We start from the raw sequence: 20701 nt of genomic DNA, 5'->3' as shown, positions 1-20701 counted from the left end.
TAAGTATGAAACTGCACAATGTAGTTGAGTGGGTAACATCTGATAAGTTAGTGTTAAATACAGAACAGACTAACTGTATGGTTATTGGATCCAGTTGTGTTGTTATGAAAAACCCCATATAAAACATTAATATTAATAATATGACAATAAATTAAGTATGTAGGGGGAGGTGATGGTCTAGTGGTTAAGGTGTTGGGTTTGAGTCCAGAAGATCATGAGTTCAAATCCCCACCTGACTGGAAAATCACTAAGGGCCCTTGGGCAAGGCCTTTAATCTCCTATTGCTCCCGGTGTGTAGTGAGCGCCTTGTATGGCAGCACCCTGACATCGGGGTGAATGTGAGGCATAATTGTAAAGCGCTTTGAGCGTCTGATGCAGATGGAAAAGCGCTATATAAATGCAGTCCATTTACCATTTACATGAGACCAAGCTGCTGGGTGTAGTGGTAGATTCAAAATTCATGGAAAAAACATATAAATAATATTTTTGTAAAAATGGGCAGGGGTATATCAATTATGAGAGGACATGCAAGGTTTCTAAGCTGTACTACAAAGAATTATGGTATTAACGCATTGTTATTAGTATATTTGGACTATTGCCCAGTAATAGGACAAATATCATCACAATGCATAAAAAATTAAACTGGCTGTTAGTCAAAGACAGACTTTTACGAGGTCTGTTAGAAAAGTATCGGACCTTTTTATTTTTTGCAATAACATTATGGATTTGAATCACGTTTGATTGCATCTGCCAAGCTTGAACCTTCGTGCGCATGCGTGAGTTTTTTCTCGCCTGTCGGTTGCGTCATTTGCCTGTGAGCACGCTTTGTGGGAGGAGTGGTCCAGCCCCCTCGGCGGATTTTCATTGTCAGGAAAATGGCTGAGCAACTGCCGCTTTGCTGCATCAAAATTTTTTCAGAAACTGTGAGAGACAGCCAGGTGGAAACCATTTGGAAACTTCAGATGGCTTTCGGTGAAGATCTTATGGGCATCACACAGATTAAGGAGCATTACAACTGGATTAAAGACGGCCCACAGCGGCTGAGGACGCTCCGCGCTTCGAGCAGCCATCGACAGGCTGAAACGACCAGATCATTTCCAAAGTGAAGGCTGTGTTGATCCGGGACGTCGTCTGACTACCAGAGAAATGGCAAGAGAGGTGGACATAGCACTTTTTCGGCATATTACACTGTTATAGGAGATTTTGTAATGAAAGACGTGTGGCGGAATTTGCGCGTCAGGACGGAGCCGCTAATGGCGCAGAACAAAAAGCACCTCTGTGTTGGAAGTCTCACGGGACATGCCCAGCTCTTTCACCATTCGGAATATTCAGACGGCTTTGGGTGGCTTTTCAGTCGAGTGAGTATCCAAGAAATTTTCGAAGAGCTGAGCATGTCACAACATGTCCTGTGAGACCAACACGGAGGTGCTTTCGTTCCGCGCCATTAGCGGCTCCGTGGTGAATTCCTCTGCTCCTGTTTTCATGACAAAATCTCCTTTAACAATGGAATGTCCCGGGAAAGTGCTATGTCCACCTTTTTTGCCATTTCTCTGGTAGTCAGACGACATCCCGGGTCAACACAGCATTCAGTTTGGAAATGATCTGGTCGTTTCAGCCTGTCGATCGCCGCTCGGAGTGTGGCGCGCCCTCCGCCATTGTGCGCAGTTTTTAAACCAGCTGTACCACTCCTTAATCTGTGTGATGCCCATAAACTCGTCCCTGAAAGCCATCCAAATTTTCCGAATGGTGTCCACCTGGCTGTCTCTCACAGTTTCTGGAAAAATTTGATGCAACGCTGCTCCAGCCATTCAGACATTTTCCTCACAATGAAAATCCGACGAGGGGGGAGGACCAGCGCTCACTCAAAGCGTGCTCACAGGTGAATGACACAACTGACAGGCGTGGAAAAAACTCACGCATGCACATGAAGGCTCAAGCTTGGCTGATGCAATCACACATGATTCAAATCCATAAGGTTATTGCAGAAAATAAAAAGGTCCGATACTTTTCTAACAGACCTCGTATACGAGGTCTATTAGAAAAGTATCCTACCTTTTTATTTTTTTAAAAAACTATATGGATTTGATTCATATATTTTTACGTCAACCAAGCTTGAACCTTCACGCGCATGCGTGAGTTTTTCCACGGCTGTCGGTGACGTCATTCGCCTGTGAGCACGCCTTGTGGAAGGAATGGTCCAGCCCCCTCGTCAGATTTTCATTGTCTGAGAAGTTGCTGAGAAACTGGCACTGTGCTTCATCAAAATTTTTTCCAAAACTGTGAGGCACATCCGAGTGGACACCATTCGACAAATTAAGCTGGTTTTCTGTGAAAATTTTAACGGCTGATGAGAGATTTTGGATTGTTTCTATCGCTGTAAGGACTTCCCACGGAGTGGGACGTCGCGCAGCGCTCCGAGGCGACGTCGTCATCCTGTTTCAAGCTGAAAACCTCCAAATTTAAGCCTCTGTTGACCCAGGACGTCGTGAGAGAACAGAGAACTTTCAGAAGAGGTCGGGATCAGCAGTTTATCCGGACATTCCACTGTTAAAGGAGATTTTATTAATGATAGACGTGCGGACGGATTGGTGCGTCGGCTAGCAGCCGGCGCAGCGTGCCCGCCACAGGGAAAACACCTCCGTGTTGATAACCATTTGTAAAATCCAGGCGGCTTTTGGTGGCTTTCAGTTGAGTGAGTATCTGAGAAATTGTTTAACAGCAGGGCATGTTCCAACGTGTCCTTAAGGCTTCCAACAGAGGTGTTCCTCCTGTGGCGGGCGCGCTGCGCCAGCTGCGAGCCAACACACCAATCCGTCCGCACGTCTTTCATTAAAAAAAATCTTTAACAGTGGAATGTCCGGATAAACTGCTGATCCCAACCTAAAAATCTTTAACAGTGGAATGTCCGGATAAACTGCTGATCCCGACCTCTTCTGAAAGTTCCCGCTCCGTGGGAAGTCCTTACAGCGATAGAAACAATCCAAAATCTCTCATCAGCCGTTAAAATTTTCACAGAAAACCAGCTTAATTTGTCGAATGGTGTCCACTCGGATGTGCCTCACAGTTTTGGAAAAAAGTTTGATGAAGCACAGCGCCAGTCTCTCAGCAACTTCTCAGACAAAGGAATTCCGATGAGGGGGCTGGACCACTCCTCCCACAAGGCGTGCTCACAGGCGAATTACGTCACCGACAGGCGTGAAAAAACTCTTGCATGCCCACGAGGGTTCAAGCTTGGCTGATGTATATCACACGTGATTCAAATCCATATGGTTTTTTAAAAAAATAATAAGGTCGGATACTTTTCTAATAGACCTCGTATTCACTGATCATTTTTGCCAGAAAGATTATTGTCACTAAGTTACCTTATACTTTGTTTAGGAATTTTTCTTTTAGTTCAGAAAATCATACTTACAGAACCAGACATGCCGAGGTGGGAAACTTCACGCTACCTGTAGCTAGAACCCATGCCGTCAAAAACACTGTCATATTTAGCGGTATGAATGAATGGAATTTATTACCGGATCACATTAACCTCACTGCAAATGAATGTCTCTTTAAAAAACTTATATAGTTTTTGAATGTATTTCTGATTTATTGTGTTTGTAAATCTGTATGGACCCCAGGAAGAGTAGCTGCAGCAAGGCTGCAGGTAATGGAGATCCAAATAAACAATAAACAAACACAAAGTTAAAAAGTGTGCTGTGGTCTGATGAGTCCACATTTCAAATTGTTTTTTGGAAATCATGGATGTCGTGTCCTCCGGACAAAAGAGGAAAAAGACCATCCAGATTGTTGCCAGCGCAAAGTTCAAAAGCCAGCATCTGTGATGGTATGGGGGTGTGTTAGTGCCCATGGCATGGGCACCTTGCACATCTATGATGGCACCATCAATGCTGAAAGGTACATCCAGGTTTTGAAGGAACACATGCTGCCATCCAAGCAAAGTCTTTTTCAGGGACATCTCTGCTTATTTCAGCAAGACAATGGCAAGCCACATTCTGCACGTGTTACAACAGCGTGGCTTTGTAAAAGAGTGCGGGTACTAGACTGACCTGCCTGCAGTCCAGACCTGTCGCCCATTGAACATGTGTGGCGCATTATGAAGCGCAAAATGTGACAATGGAGACCCTGGACTGTTGAACAACTAAAGTCGTACGTCAAGCAAGAATGGGAAAGAATTCAACCTACAAAGCGTCAACAGTTAGTGTCCACAGTTCCCAAATGCTTATTGAGTGTTGTTAGAAGAAAGGTGATGTAACACGGTGGTAAACATACCACTGTCCCAGCTTTTTTGAAATGTGTTGCAGGCATCCATTTCAAAATGAGCAAATATTTACACAAAAACAATAAAGTTTATCAGTTTGAACACTAAATATCTTGTCTTTGTGGTATATTCAGTTGAATATAGGTTGAAGAGGATTTGCAAATCGTATTCTGTTTTTATTTACATTTTACACAATGTCCCAACTTCATTGGAATTGGGGTTGTACTTTTCAGATGCTCTGTAAACATAATGTTATATCATCTGTTGATGAATGACTCTTCTTGATGCAGTGCTGTTTGAGGGATTGCGCCTTTTCCCTTTACGCAGTGAAATTCCTCATTTGTTCATCCGTTCCAGTTTTTTGGAATGTGTTGTAGGTTTGGAATAAAGGAATGGATGCATATTGACAAATAAAATTAAGTTGAACACCCAAAACATGAAATATTTTGGGTTCATACTGTCTGCAATGAAATAGAAGTCAATGTAAATTTAAAAATCACTCCCTTTTTTCCCCTAAATTTTTCATACCGTCCTAACTTTTTCCTGATTTGGAGTTGTAGAACAAAAACAAAATGGCAAAAAACAACCCCCCCCCCCACCTCCAAACATCAGCCACAAAATTCCAAATCCAGAAATCATTGAAAAGTTATACTAAAGCTCTTTGCAGAAAATTACCATTAATGATGGGAGTTCATCTCTTTTTCTGTTGTTCTGTGTTCTCTTTTCTTATTTTGCATTACAGCAGTGATATCTCGGAGCCATGAGGGTCCAGGTGAGATGGGCAAAGCTGTGAACATCCCAAAGGAGGACCAGATGAAAATGAAGGAGCTCTTTAAGATTAACCAGTTCAATTTGATGGCCAGTGACATGATTGCACTCAACAGGAGTCTGCCAGATGTGAGGTTGGATGGGTATGGCAACTTTGGCATTTTCTGGATGTATGCTGTGAACAATATGGCAGCACTGTGTACAAGTACAAACACACAAAAACACTCAAATTGACATAGATCCTCTTCAGCCTGTACGCTTTGATACACATCACCACATCACTACATCACAATGCATCATGGTGTCCTTATCAAAAAGCTGACATTTCGGCTGATGCTGGCAGTGTTCTGCTTCTTTACTATTTTTAAGATTTGGGTTTTTCACTCTTATGGGTCTTTCACTCTTTTTTACTTTATGTATACATAGACCTTGAAGTGGTTTCCCAGGAAAAATGTTAGATGGCTCAGCAAGACAGCAAGGATTCCTTTTGCATTTGCAAAAGAACCTCAACAGGGTGTCAGACGATGACAAAAGGCACCGTGCCTGCAGTTGAAATATCTTGAACTGTTAATGTGATATAATTATGATGATTAAAGGAAATGATTTATCAGTCCATTAGATGTTATTGCTATTTATAATATTAAACATGATTACATGTGTCAATGGAGTCATCAAGTGTGTACATTAGGACTGACATTTGAATGCAGCATGGTTTTGTTTATTGTCATACAAGCTCCACTTGTGCACTTAATGAAAATCCAAGGATCAATTTATGTGGAACATGAGCACGCTCATCTCAGGCTGCTGATATGCACAGGCATTCTCTTCTATTGCAGACATTTTCCCAAGTGATTAATGACTAAATATTCCTCAGCAGCGCTTTCATGAAGTGTTGCCTGAAGTCTTACAACACATCTACGGGTAAACCTTCTCTGTATCACCTTTAGTTGTGCCAGCATGCTGGAATTTAAAGACAACTTCTCACTATTTTGTTAAGCTAGTGCCGAATGTGTATGTTGTTAAGTAAAAGTGTATGTTTAGCTGATTGCTTGTTGTTACGGATGGGTCCGATCTAGTATCTGTATCTGGTCTGCTGTTGACATTGTTCACTTATCAGATATCAGAGGGACAGTCCCTATTCAAGCCCTTGCCGTGTCGTCAAATGAACACATAATGTAGTGAGCCTACTACTGAAGCACCAGGATGGAGAATATAAATATAACCTTTAAAACTGTGGTCGTACAACTGGCAAAAACTGTGATTTTGGCTTTGTGATGACTGAAAAGGTACGTTTGTGTTGCACTCAGTTACATTTTCGAAGGCATGAAGTTACAGTCACATTAGCCACAAATTACGCTGACAAGAAGTTGGCTTTGTCACTTGTTGGGTGTTCCCTGGGGCGTGCACGCTAACATCTCTGTAGGATGTCTTGTAAATCACTTCAGAAAGGTTATCTAGTCATAAAAACTTCATTTTTAGATTCTGAAGTGTTTATTTCTCGCTAACTTTTACAAAAAATGAGAAATATTAGATTTATACAGAAATAAGCTGTTTCTGAGTGTTTTCCACCATCTTGGTTTATTTTGTTTGAGTGAGCAGCCAGCTGAGGTCATGCTGCCTGTTTTACTCTGATTGACAGTTGTCTATTTTGGCCCACCTGGCTGGCGGTGGAGAGACATTTGTCTCTTGTTGCTGCAAAACGCCCCCTCTGAGTGAAAATGACTGGCAAGTTGCTCCGTTGTCCCTGACGCTTGCAACTAATGACCGTAGGGTTACATACTGCGTGCTGCTGCTTTATAAAAAGAGGCTTAAATCAGGTGCCGCTGCATGATCGAAAAAAAATTAATCATTGTAAACACCTGGTGTGTTTAATGAGTGAACATTTAGCGAAGAAAGATCAAACATCTCTGACTCCATACTTAAAAGGTGAACCACAATTTGTCACTTTTGGGAGCACAAAAGACATTTTACTGATCATTAGTGCCTGTCATTATAATGGAGTCATTTTCACTTTTAGGCAGAAATAAGTTTTGTGAAAAATGTTTTTGGGTTGATGGAGGGCTGAAACCCAACACCAGCGTTCAGTTATTGACTTCTGTGTGCGCTGCACATCACACTTCACCCACAACAACAACAAAAAAAAATGCACACAGAAAAACACATGCACAGAGAAAAATGCACATGCACACCTCATTGTGATGATTAAGATCCATTAAAGCGCAGTGGGTGCCTCCATTTGGCAGAGCGCTGCTACTTTCAGCTTGTAAAACTCCAGGGAGGATCGAGCTTCAGGTGAAGGCAGGGGGTAGGAGGGATGACTTTATTCCCCCCTGAAATTTTTAAAAATCTAAAGCCCTGTTCCTGTATTCTAAGGCAATGTGGGGAAATAAACACTAAGTCATTGTTTTTTTAATAGACAGTTTTTTATTTTAATGGCTGTAAATCTTCTGAGGACAGTGACTTGTGCACTGCATGCAGCAGCTTTCTTCAGTCTGCCTTTGTTTATGCAAGACCTTTACCATATTTTAATCACACAGTTTGTATTAAATGCTAGATATAAATAAACACAAAAACAACAAATTGAGTTAATTAAGCTAAAACAAATCAGTACAACTAATTGTAAACAGAAGAAAAATGAAATTTAAGACTCAACTGAGTGGACTTTGTATTATAAAGAGGCAAACTGCTACACACTGTTGGAACATAGGAGGCAAAAGGTTGAAAACGGCTGTCTTCTTAACCCTGAGAACATAGAGCAGGCTCGCATCTCTGTGATCACAAGGCATGAGAAGTTATGACAAGCTCAGCAAGAGCTCTTGTATTGGCATCTATATGTGTATCAGTAGTTGTGTATCAGAATCACATCAGAATATCTGTACTTACTGTACACAATTCTTCCCTCAGTGCAAATGTTCGAGAAGCTTAGACCTGCAAAATTTGTACTTGGTCGGTTTTGAAAAATTGTCCAGAGCCACACACAGTTGAATGTCTTTGCCTGTGAAGGTTAATAACGCATGTTCTTGGAAACCACCGATCTAGCTGTCAGTCAGTGCTGTCAACTTGATTATCAGACACTTGCTGATAATGCCGTTTGCTCCGATGGCTTCTTTCTCCATCTGTCAGCCTCAGGACCCAACATACTGCCATGCATTCGTCTGCCGTGACCGTTCACCTCCTGTTGTCTGATGGAGGCTCATCCTTTATTCAACATCATCCACTGCAGTGACATCCAGAGTTCACCACATTCTTACTGTTTGGTTTTTACAGATCCACTGTCAAACCAAGGACATGCTGACATCGCTGTCACCTTTCGTTTTTTATTTTATTTATTTATTATTTTTTTACTTTTCTTTGGAAATGTTTGTCAGTAAATAACCTGTGACAGTGCCTTTGTACTGAGAGCATCGCTGGGCTCCAGCAGAGTATTCTTAATATTTCATGCAGTGTGCTGTGCTGACACAAAGACAAGTGTGACTAAATTTACAGAGTTATAAGTTAAGGCCTGTTGGATAAGTCATGGTATAAGGATATATCCTGTACTGTAGTTATTGGGCTTGAAATAAGTAAAATATTTTTTCAGTGATGACACATTTGAGAAGATGTATGCAGTAAATGTTTGAAATACAGTATTTCCTGAATCAAAGGATGCATCAGTTACCAATACTACCCTCAGTTTGTCGTATTCGCATGTCTGAGGGCTCAGGGCCAAGCATCAGCCCATCCCCTTTATTGTAGGAAGTTGGTTAAATGCCCACCCAAAATTAAATTATTTGTTAAATTAAAGTTTATTAAACACCCACCTAAAATAAATCAATCCCATGACACCCAGCACATTGTAAAAAAGCAAAGAATGAGTTTTCACAATGTTTTTCTCATTTCTTCTGTGTCTGACTTGTGATGACGTCATCCGTTTGACCTGTGCTCTTATCGTAAAAGACTCCTGTCCAAGAAGTGGGAAGTGTTCTTTGGCAATGGCTAGCTTTGTACAAGCAACAGTCACATGGTGAAGGACGTATCATAAGTTTGTTTGTTTTTTCCAACAAAAGTCATTTTTTCATCTGCAGTATGGGTGTCTTGTCAGCTGATGTCTGCCAAGTTTGACAGTCTTGTGCATTTTCAAAAAATTGAGCAGAGATGAGGTGGAGAGCTTCAACACTGACTGCATCTTTGTTTGCCAGTTTGCACTCTGATTGTTTTATATTTTTCCTGCGGCTGTCTGATGAATCATTCTGTCTTTCTGATTGACCATACTCCAGCACCAGCCGAGAAAAGACCAGTACTTGAGAGCTCTCACTCTCTCTGTGTGTGCGTCTGCCTGTGTGTGTGGAGGCGCCGGCCGTACGAACAGTGAAGAAACACGACGTTGTGCTTTCAGACTAAATTTCTGAAATGCAGAATTTCTATAAACTGGGAAGATCCATCTACTCTTTGCAGATTCTCTGTGGTAATGTGATATCATCTGTCCATTAGTGCCCCAGCTCCACGGGAGACTGATGAATTTGCCAACAGACAAAATATTTAAATACTTTGTCTGTGACAGTGTGAGCACAGGAATACGTCTGGACCTTGTGGACGTGAAAACAGAAAACTGAGTCTACATGTTGACAGTCAGTGACAGGCTGGATGTTTGACTGTTTTCAGTAAGAGGCTGATTGGAAAATGTTGGATTTTTTTTTAAATCTTAACTAGCAGGAATCATAGACGACAACAAACAGATTATTTAACTGCAGAGTCGCCTGGATTTATACAGTTGGAAGCTTTTGAAGCTTCCATTAGTTTTCTGCTTTAATATAAACGCTGTGCAAAATGTTTCAGTGATGTATATTGTCCATGTGCTTGATTGAAAACTGACCGTCCATGTCACTTTACCATTTTTTTTTTTTTTTTTTTGCTGCGCCAGACATCAGCTGACAAGGAATACATTTAATAAATGACAAAAGGATAGGGTAAAAAAACAGACATAGACAGGTGATTTCTTCTTTGCGAGGAAATCAGACATTTTATTGAAATGGATGGTCCAACAAATTTGGCAGAGTTTGTGCAAATGCCCACCTCCACATCAAGCAGAATTTTGCACAGAATGCCCAGGGCGCTCAGACGTGTGAATACAGTATTTTTGTGTATCAATTAATCAGTTAGTGTTTTTAGTGGGTGGCAGAATCCAGCCTGGTTCAGTTCTCAAGGTTTTAAACGTGACACTTTGTCAGAGCAATATAAGGCCTGTACATGTCTATGGACAATGCACAAGTTGGCATTTGTTCAGGGTTGCTTTGTTGTTTTTATGACCTTCATGTACAGCACTTTGTTTCAGTTTTGGCCATTCGAAAGTGCTCTATAAATAAAGTTAAGTGATGTGCAGGAAATTTGGATTTCCATGCCAACAAAAATGTTTATTAAATGTTTAAATGTCAATAAAACTAATTCTATACTATAGATTTTCAAGGCATGTTAATACAAAATTTGACAGAAATCAATTAGCCAAAATTGTGACTTTCAGAGGAACAAAGTGATTATTGAGATAACTTAGCCAGAAATACACAGCGAGAAATTAATTGCAGACCTAGGTGGCCTGTGTACTGTACTGAAGAGACGATGAGATCATGGAGCATTTCATAAATGAACGTATTGATTATGATTGCTGTTGGACTTGTGATGTGTGTAGTTCAGACTGGTAATGTATGAGTTATATTCCCAGAGGAACTATTGGAAAATTTATCTTAATGAGTTAAACCCCATCCCTGTCTATAATGACTCCACTAATATTACATGTGTTTGGAACAATATTAAATATTTCACATGAATTATTTAGCTCTGTTGTAAAAGTGCCTTAAGGACTAGGACTTCAGACTTTACACAGAAATCCAACTCCCTGGACTTTGCCATCACAATGTCAGGAGGCTCTTTCTTCTTGCGTATAGTAATACAAACAAGCACCTGTGGAAGGAGTTTGAAGCCTCTGAATGAGAACTTGTTATGGAAAGCATTTCTTTTTTGAAGTTCTTCTGGATTATACTGTATTTCAGTGAAATACCTTACTAAAGTCTGACTCCTTGAAGCTTGATTTACTTATGTTCTGTGTTTATTATTTCTGTTTTAGCTGCAAGACTAAGGTGTACCCAGATGACCTGCCAAACACCAGTGTAGTCATTGTATTCCACAATGAAGCATGGAGCACTCTCCTCCGGACTGTTCATAGCGTCATTAATCGCTCGCCCAGACATTTGCTAGTGGAGATTGTGCTAGTCGACGATGCCAGCGAGAGAGGTAGGGATCTGATAGCCACTCTAAGGAAAAAGGATTAACTTAAGCTCAAACTCAATTTGCTTGGTGATCATTGTGAAACATATATTGAACAAAACCAAGTGTTGGCTGCCAACAACATGTATAAAATGATTACTTTTTAAAAAATTCAGTTTATTTATGCAGTGCAAAGTCATAAAATAAGTAACCTCAAAGTATTATACATAAGTAAGGTCCAGACTTTACCCATCCCATGAGCAAGCACCATGGTGATGGTGGTATGGGAAAAAAAAAATCTGTAGTTTTTTGATTATACAAAGAAACGTCAGGGAAATGAGAATCGGTGGAGTGACCAGCTGCTGTGGCCATACTAACAAGACAAAACAAAGGCTCTCTTCCGGCTGCTAGTTCAAATGATTCGTTGCATATCTGATTACAATCTAATCTCACTGATTGACTGTCCACATTATATAATATAGCAAGTGACCAAATCTGAGCCGGGTGTATATCTGGCAGTCCTCATTTTTTGTCTTATCTACCTACAGTGGTTGCTGTAGTAATGATGTAGCACCCGGAAATGGACTGACATGACTTGAGATAGTATGCGCATGTGCAAAACAGATCGGGCAGCCTGGATCTGGTACTGACATAAAATTAATCAAAATGAAGGATAGTGAAATAGCCGAAGACACACTAACTCCTAAAATGTTACTGTTGGCTCTTGCAGATGCTCAAAAAGGGTGCTACCAGATCTGTACAGCCTGCCATATCTGTTCTGTGCATGTGCAGATCCACCTTCCACAGCACCGCACTAGCATGTTTCCTGTGTTTGTAACATCAGCACAAACTTTGTGGTGTCAAAAGTCACATATGTAACAGAATACACTCAGAACCTGATGTGAGCAGTCAGACCAAAATTGATTTGCAAAAATGTGATTTGTATCAGATTTCAAACCACCAATGAACATGGATGAATTGGATTTGGAAAATCCTGATTTCATGTGATGATGATGATGATGATAATGTTGACTGTTCAGACCTTGTAACATGGGATCAGATTCAAAGTAGATTTGTAGATAAGTTGATTTTTATTGGGAGTTTAAAATATAGAACTAGATTTCTATATTTGATTCTAAAATTCGATATGCTGATATCGACCAATATTCTTTTTTTTTGCCCAACAGCAGCACATGGCATAAACAGAAATTTTCCCTAAAATTAGTTTTTGTAATCAGTCCAATATAATGGCATAAGGCACTTTGAAATTAAACTATAGTAACATGAACAGAAGTTAAGGAATACTTAAAAATATATTATTGTTGATAAATAAGACTGTTGTGTATAAAAAATGTAAACATCTCTTGTGATGGAGCGATCTGTAAAAGCTCCATGCAGTGCTCTTAGAGTGACTGCAAAGTCTGCTCTCAACAGAATCCATGCCAGTCGACTTTACATGTGTTCATCCTGTACACCTCCATATCTTGAGTTTCCGTGTTCCCAGTATGCTACATGTATGTAAAATCTGTGTCCTTTTTATATTCCCTGCATATTTTTTGTTTAATTTTTTTTTTGCATATTTTTGTTAAATCAAACCCTGTTGTGTATTTCACATTGCAAGTAACTTACCATGGGCACAGATGATTACTATGCTGCTCAGTCTTCTTTCAGCTGGTTGTGTTTCACCGATGTGTCAGTCTCTCCAGGAATATCTGCAATGCCAGGATTTCAATAATTCTACAAATAATTCAACCAATGTATCTATAAATCTTGCATCAATACAGAAAAATATAGCATCTATTTCTCTATACATGTACATGTATACTGGTTGAATTCTTTGTTGAAATCTTGGCATCAAAAAGTCCTGGAGGGTCTGATGTGCTGACAAAAGAGGAGCTTCAGAGCACCCTTTAGTGGACAAATTATGCAACTACAGGATGCAGGCCACAGTTGATCTTCTCTCCATTTGTTTTTGTCATTTGTCGGCCATTATAAATACAGGTACGGATTTATCTGCAAGTAGTCCACATTGTCCGATTATATCAGCTTGCCAATTTATTTGTCAGGCTCTAGTCTGAACAAATTCAATATACACCATACAAGCATGACGGGAGAGGTGTTGCAGTGAAACAAACCACGTACTGTGCATCCAGAAAGTATTCACAGCGCTTCACGTTCTGACATTTTATATTACAGGCTTTTTCCAAAATGGAGTAAACTCATTTTTTTCCCCTCAAACTTCTACTCACAACACCCCAGAATGACGACATCGAAAAAGTTTTTTTTTTTTAAGTTTTTGCAAATTTATTAAAAATAATAAACTAAGAAATCACATGTACATAAGTATTCACAGCTTTTGCCCATTACGTTGCTGATGCACCTTTGGCAGTAGTGACAGCCTGAAGTCTTCTTGAATATGATACCACAAGCTTGGCATACCTGTTGTTGGGAAGTTTTGCCCATTCCTCTTTACAGCACGTCGTAAACTCCATCAGGTTGGATGGGGAATATCAGTGCACACCTGTATTCATATCTGTCCGGAGATGTCCAATTGGATTCTGGTCTAGGCTCTGGCTGGGCCACTTGAGGACATTCACAGAGTTGTCCTGAAGCCACTCCTTTAATATCTTGGCTGTGTACTTAATTTAATTGTCCTGCTGAAACTGTCGCCCCAGTCTGAGGTCAAGAGCGCTCTGGAGCAGGTTTTCATCCAGGATGTCTGTGTACATTGCTGCATTCATCTTTCCCTCAATCCTGACTAGCCTCCCAGTTCCTGCTGCTGAAAAATGTCCCCACAGCATGATGCTGCCACCACCATGCTTCACTGTAGGGATGGTATTGGCTAGGTGGTGAGCATGACACTGTGAATACTTTCCAGATGCACTGTATAGTCCAGTGTTCACACGATGGGATAGTTCAAAAGACAACACTGAGCTGTAGCATTTCGGTATGAGCCTGGAGCTGGACAGTTGGAGATGCACTGTGGAGAGAAGGGGTTGAGGTCATCTATTCAAAGTAATGCAGAGTGTGGTAGTGAAGTGAAGGAGAGTGTGGAACCAGGCTAGAGTGGTAGGAGAGATTTGTGACAGAAAGGTGTCTGCAACAGTGAAAAGGAAAGTTAACAAGACACTCGTGAGACCAGCAGTGTTATGTGACTTGGAGGCCATGGCACTACTAATAAGACAGGAGATGGAGCTGAAGGTGGCAGAGCTGAAGATGCTGCAGTTTTCCTTGGGAGTAATGTGGATGGGCAGGATTAGAATGAACATCTCAGAGGGACAGCAAAGGTTGGATGGTTTGAAGGCAAAGTCAGAGAGGAGAGATTGGGATGGTTTGGACATGTGCAGAGAAAGTACTCAGGGTATATAGGGAGAAGGATGCTGAGGATGAAACCACCAGACAGTAGAAGAGGGATACCAAAAGTGGAGGTTTGTGGATATAATGAGTAGGTGGTCTGACAGAAGATGGAAAGGACAGGCTGAGAAGGAAGGTCATGACTCTGAATGGGAGCCACTGAGAAAAGTAAGTCAGTGATTGTGTTGACACCAGATCAGTCCCTGATGTATATTTCCCATAACTTACCCTAACCCAGATGTACCTTCAACCTCTTTTCAAAATATCCCATCATCCGGCAAAGTGAGTTGTGGACTTTTTAAAAAAAAATGAACCCATGTAGCAATGTATTTATCATAGAGCAAAGCTGCATATCGGTTTTCTTTCAGACTTCTTGATGAAGAAGCTGGAGAACTATGTGCGGACTCTGGAGGTGCCGGTGAGAATCCTGAGGATGGAACAGCGCTCAGGACTAATCAGGGCACGATTGCGGGGGGCAGCTGTCACCAAAGGTCAAGTCATCACCTTTCTAGATGCTCACTGCGAGTGCACTATCGGTTGGTTGGAGCCGCTACTGGCCCGCATCAAAGAGGACAGGTAAAATAATGCACATGATCTCAACAGTGACATTGATCTCTGAGGCAGTAATGACACTAAAGCAAAGAAGAGATGGTGCCTTTTTTATCAGCAGCCAAAATATTGTATTTTTTACTGAACAGAAGTGCTTTAATCTGATATTGCGACAACTAAGGAATACATTTGCACATTCAGTACGTAAAAGTGGCTTTAGTTTTGCATTAGTTTCACATTTCACTGAAGTTGCATCGACTTTGTCAGCTGAAGTTTTAATGAATATTGATATGGCAGCAAGCTATCAGTTCATTTCCAAACATTCATTTTGGTATTTCACTACGGGAAGTGCAATTCAGCATAGTCTCCAAAAACCTATGTTCTCTGCACTATTCATGGAATTGAACAGCTAAAAATGTAGGTGAGTGAGTGAGGCCCGACCAGCCACCTTGTGTAGACAATACCTCAAAAACAATAGATACTATTTTGTAACTTGCCACTTTGAAAAGGACACACAAAGAGGCCCAACTGATAAGCTTGCAGTTAAAGCCCCATTTACACATAGACGGTAAGAGCTCCTGGAAGCGTCCCGGAAGAGTTTTTGGCTCCTGACTGAAACGCACCTGCTAACGCTCAGAGTGAAATTAAAAAAATACATCAGAGATCACTAATTATTAGCACATGTATGCAGAGACACTTACAATCATGAGTACTTTTATGTTGTCTTTCTAATTGGGATGTTAAAAAAATGTGAGACATCTCCTGTAAAATATGTTCATGAAGTGTGATGTAGCGTAATTGTCTTTCTTTAGGAAAGCAGCGGTGTGCCCAATCATTGATGTCATCAGTGATGAGACGTTTGAGTACATGGCAGGCTCAGATATGACCTACGGTGGATTCAACTGGAAGTTGAATTTTCGCTGGTACCCTGTTCCTCAACGGGAGATGGATCGACGCAAAGGTGACAGAACGCTTCCCGTCAGGTATACTGTTTAAACAATTTCGTTTTTAGCACTTAAATTCTCATTTGAGCACAGAATGTTTGTTTGTGTTTATACACTCAACAAAAATATAAACGCAACGCTTTTGATTTTGCTCCCATTTTGTATGAGATGAACTCAAAGATCTAAAACTTTTTCCACATACACAATATCACCATTTCCCTCAAATATTGTTCACAAACCAGTCTAAATCTGTGATAGTGAGCACTTCTCCTTTGCTGAGATAATCCATCCCACCTCACAAGTGTACCATATCAACATGCTGATTAGACACTATGATTAGTGCACAGGTGTGCCTTAGACTGCCCACAATAAAAGGCCACTCTGAAAGGTGCAGTTTTATCACACAGCACAATGCCACAGATGTCGCAAGATTTGAGGGAGCGTGCAATTGGTATGCTGACAGCAGGAATGTCAACCAGAGCTGTTGCTCGTGTATTGAATGTTCATTTCTCTACCATAAGCCGTCTCCCAAGGCGTTTCAGAGAATTTGGCAGTACATCCAACCAGCCTCACAACCGCAGACCACGTGTAACCACACCAGCCCAGGACCTCCACATCCAGCATGTTCACCTCCAAGATCGTCTGAGACCAGCCACTCAGACAGCTGCTGAAACAATCGGCTTGCATAACCAAAACATTTCTGCACAAACTGTCAGAAACCGTCTCAGGGAAGCTCATCTGCATGCTCGTCGTCCTCATCGGGGTCTCGACCTGACTCCAGTTCATCGTCGTAACCGACTTGAGTGGGCAAATGCTCACATTTGCTGGTGTTTGGCACATTGGAGAGGTGTTCTCGTCATGGATGAATCCTGGTTCACACTGTTCAGGGCAGATGGCAGACAGCGTGTGTGGCGTCATGTGGGTGAGCGGTTTTCTGATGTCAGTGTTGTGGATCGAGTGGCCCATGGTGGCGGTGGGGTTATGGTATGGGCAGGCGTCTGTTATGGACGAAGAACACAGGTGCATTTTATTGATGGCATTTTGAATGCACAGAGATACCGTGACGAGATCCTGAGGCCCATTGTTATGCCATCCAAGAACATCACCTCATGTTGCAGCAGGATAATGCACGGCCCCATGTTGCAAGGATCTGTACACAATTCTTGGAAGCTGAAAATGTCCCAGTTCTTGCATGGCTGGCATACTCACCGGACATGTCACCCATTGAGCATGTTTGGGATGCTCTGGACCGGCGTATACGACAGCATGTACCAGTTCCTGCCAATATCCAGCAACTTCGCACAGCCATTGAAGAGGAGTGGACCAACATTCCATAGGCCACAGTTGACAACCTGATCAACTCTATGCGAAGGAGATGTGTTGCACTGCATGAGGCAAATGGTGGTCATACCAGATACTGACTGGTATCCCCCCCAATAAAACAAAACTGCACCTTTCAGAGTGGCCTTTTATTGTGGGCAGTCTAAGGCACACCTGTGCACTAATCATGGTGTCTAATCAGCATCTTGATATGGCACACCTGTGAGGTGGGATGGATTATCTCAGCAAAGGAGAAGTGCTCACTATCACAGATTTAGACTGGTTTGTGAACAATATCTGAGGGAAATGGTGATATTGTGTATGTGGAAAAAGTTTGAGATGTTTGAGTTCATCTCATACAAAATGGGAGCAAAACCAAAAGTGTTGCGTTTATATTTTTGTTGAGTGTATATTTGTTTGATCATAAACACTCTTGTTTTAATGATTGTGAGAAGTTCAGTTATCTGCAGATGGAAATGAATAGCCTAGTTTTTCCTTTGAGTGACAAACTGATGCAGCAGCAGTTGTGATTGTGCTCTGTTCTTCTCTTTATATGCAAGAGCTTATGTGTAAGTATGAAAATGGAAATTATGTCTTCAATTAATTTTAACCTTCTTTTCAGCTACACAACATGAGGCGCAAAAATCATCTGTATGCAAATCACCTCCTGCAATAAACAATGGCCTTAATTTAGAGCTGATTCAACACAGAATGAATTAAAAGATAAAAGTAATTATCCCTCAAAGGCCTTGTTTGAAATTTTGTAACAAATCATTCTTTTATTAGATTTTGAATGTTGTGTTGCTCAGGATTTCACAGAGGTAATAATAATAATAATGAAGAGGATGAGTTTTTTTATGTTTTTGTTTTGTTCGTTTTTTTTTTTTCCTTCACGGCTTTTTAGGACCCCCACTATGGCAGGAGGATTATTCTCTATTGCTAAAGCCTACTTTGAAGAAATTGGTAGCTATGATCCAGGAATGGATATTTGGGGTGGAGAGAACTTAGAAATGTCTTTCAGAGTAAGTGACTAAAACATGGAGATTCCACTGTACTCTGTCTTCCTTGTATCGCCTCTGACACTGTCCTTATCCATTTGCAGATCTGGCAGTGTGGTGGTTCTTTAGAAATCGTTACTTGTTCCCACGTAGGTCACATTTTTCGTAAGGCCACCCCATACAGCTTCCCTGGAGGAACGGGTCAAGTCATTAACAAGAACAACAGGCGCCTGGCTGAAGTTTGGATGGACGACTTCAAATATTTCTTCTATATTATATCACCAGGTATTGTATTGTTGAGACTGAAGCTTGTAATTGAAGAGTGACTGAAAGCTCCTGAAAGTGAAGTCAAAGTGCTTACTCAGCCCTAGTTACTTGGTGGGTTTCTGTTACTCTCCAAAATGCAGTTTGAACTAGTGAACTACATTTAGTCACCTGCAGATGGCAGTGTATTAAAGAAAAATGCATTTAGGCCTCAAACTCCTAGACTGTGCGTCAGTCAACAATCAGTCAGTCAAAATTCATCTGTTCCCAGATTTTGTTAAGTGTACTGAATATTCTACAATTGGCTATGCCCATTTCTACCTTTGCATTTTTATGCTAAATTGCATCAAATATAAAACCTACTTTTTCAACCTCTGCTTTGGTCATGAGTGTCATCTGCATCACTACCTGCCCATAGATTCAGTGGACACATGTTTATTAAATCATTAATTCCAATAAACATGAAACATGGTTGAATGACACAGAAAAATGAACCAAAAGCTGCCTGCCGAATTTTGTAGTAGTCTGTCACAGGTTGGTGCCACAAGTGGGGAAGTAATAATCTGAAATTAGACACAGAAAACCATGAAATTCATATCTCAACACCCTATCCATCAAAGACCAGCAATGCTCAAAGAAGAATTTTTTGTAACTTTCAGTATGAATATCTTTAAATTACACAGACTGAGCACTGCAGATGCAATATTTGCTCAGAGAGTGCAGAGAAGTGTAGAGAAGGCCAGAAGGAGCTGCATTGTTTGTTTGTGGACCTAAAGAAAGCTTATGGCAGAGTTCCAAGTGAAAAGGTGTGGTATTTTATGAGGAAGTCTAGTGTGGCAGAGAAGTACATGAGGGAGATGCAGGATATGTGCAAGGACAGTCACCACACTGAATCTGATGTGCTTGAGGTTCTTTGCTATAATCAAAATTGAATAGGGTTTTTTTTTTTTCCTGAACACTATTCCCAATGTGCATGCTCAGGGGATGGGTCAGGTTAAACGTTGTTCAGAAGAAGCACCTTTAAGTGATTGATATTGTGATTGCCATATTTTAAAAATATTCAATTCAACCATTGGCCAATCACCTCTGACAGTTATATGTGCCATAAAGATAATATTTTTATCCGTGTTGTTATTATTTGGTAGAACATTTGGTTGAACAGATATGAAGGTAAATTTGATTTGGAATATTAATAAATATAGACTGACCGAATGCTTTACGGTATAGTTATTTGGATCCACAAGACTTCGTGCAGGGAGCAAAGTCTGTGATTCTGTGTACATACGGGTAAATTATGGATGTCTTAGTTAGATTTAGTCCTCCTAATGGCGGAGTTGGCATGACAGCGCCATCACCCACATGGCTCTGTGGGTCAGGCCCACATCTTGCAGCTGCATCATTACGGAGCACATGGTCCTTGCGGGGGCTCGGGAGGTGGTCTGCATATGGGACTTGGACCCCGTGTATCCCTGCTGGCAGGTCTAGTTGGTCAGAAAACGTCAGCTGAACTATTTAAAAAAAATGGTAATAGCTTAGGAGCGTAGAGAAAGTGAGACTACTTCACCCTGGAAGTCTAGAAAGTGTGTGTGTGTGTGTGTGTGTGTTTTTAATAAGAATGTGTATATGTATTTTGTCCATTTGCACGTTTTTGTAGGTTTTCAATTCAATGTTCATTCAGTGCTTGGTTTAATGATGTCAGGTGAGCACAGTACTGTCCTTGCTTTATTCTGGGTTTATTTTTGCACGGTAAGATCACTGTAAATGAGGTCACACTGTTCGTCTTTATTCATAGTCTATAGTAAGCGTTATATTTGCACCTTTGTTCCACAGAAACAATAGAACCAGATATTATTGACTGTGTTGAAGTTGCATGAGTTCTGCCACTTTTACAAAGTTCAAGAGAAATGTAGTTTAACATGTTTTATTCATTACACACAGCTACTCAAAAGTAAAAATGAACATTCATTGTTATTTGACCTCTGTGTGTTTGCTCTTGGTATCAT

At 40.9% G+C, this 20701-nt stretch overlaps 1 protein-coding gene across 2 annotated transcripts in view; it reads left to right on the top strand.

The window, feature by feature from the left end:
* Nucleotides 1–20701, top strand: part of galnt13 (UDP-N-acetyl-alpha-D-galactosamine:polypeptide N-acetylgalactosaminyltransferase 13) — a 143712-nt gene that overhangs the window by 39763 nt on the left and 83248 nt on the right. For both annotated transcript variants that reach the window (XM_034186351.1, XM_034186350.1), the window contains 6 exons: nt 5007–5175; nt 11130–11296; nt 14992–15199; nt 15985–16155; nt 18341–18458; nt 18539–18719. In XM_034186351.1, the coding sequence (XP_034042242.1) occupies nt 5007–5175; nt 11130–11296; nt 14992–15199; nt 15985–16155; nt 18341–18458; nt 18539–18719 (1014 nt within the window). The remainder of the gene's footprint in view (nt 1–5006; nt 5176–11129; nt 11297–14991; nt 15200–15984; nt 16156–18340; nt 18459–18538; nt 18720–20701) is intronic.

This window comes from Thalassophryne amazonica, chromosome 14 (assembly GCF_902500255.1).
Source record: "Thalassophryne amazonica chromosome 14, fThaAma1.1, whole genome shotgun sequence".
NCBI lineage: Eukaryota > Metazoa > Chordata > Actinopteri > Batrachoidiformes > Batrachoididae > Thalassophryne > Thalassophryne amazonica.
The sequence above is the reverse complement of the archived record's forward strand: the minus strand, read 5'-3'. Positions and strand labels throughout refer to the sequence as shown.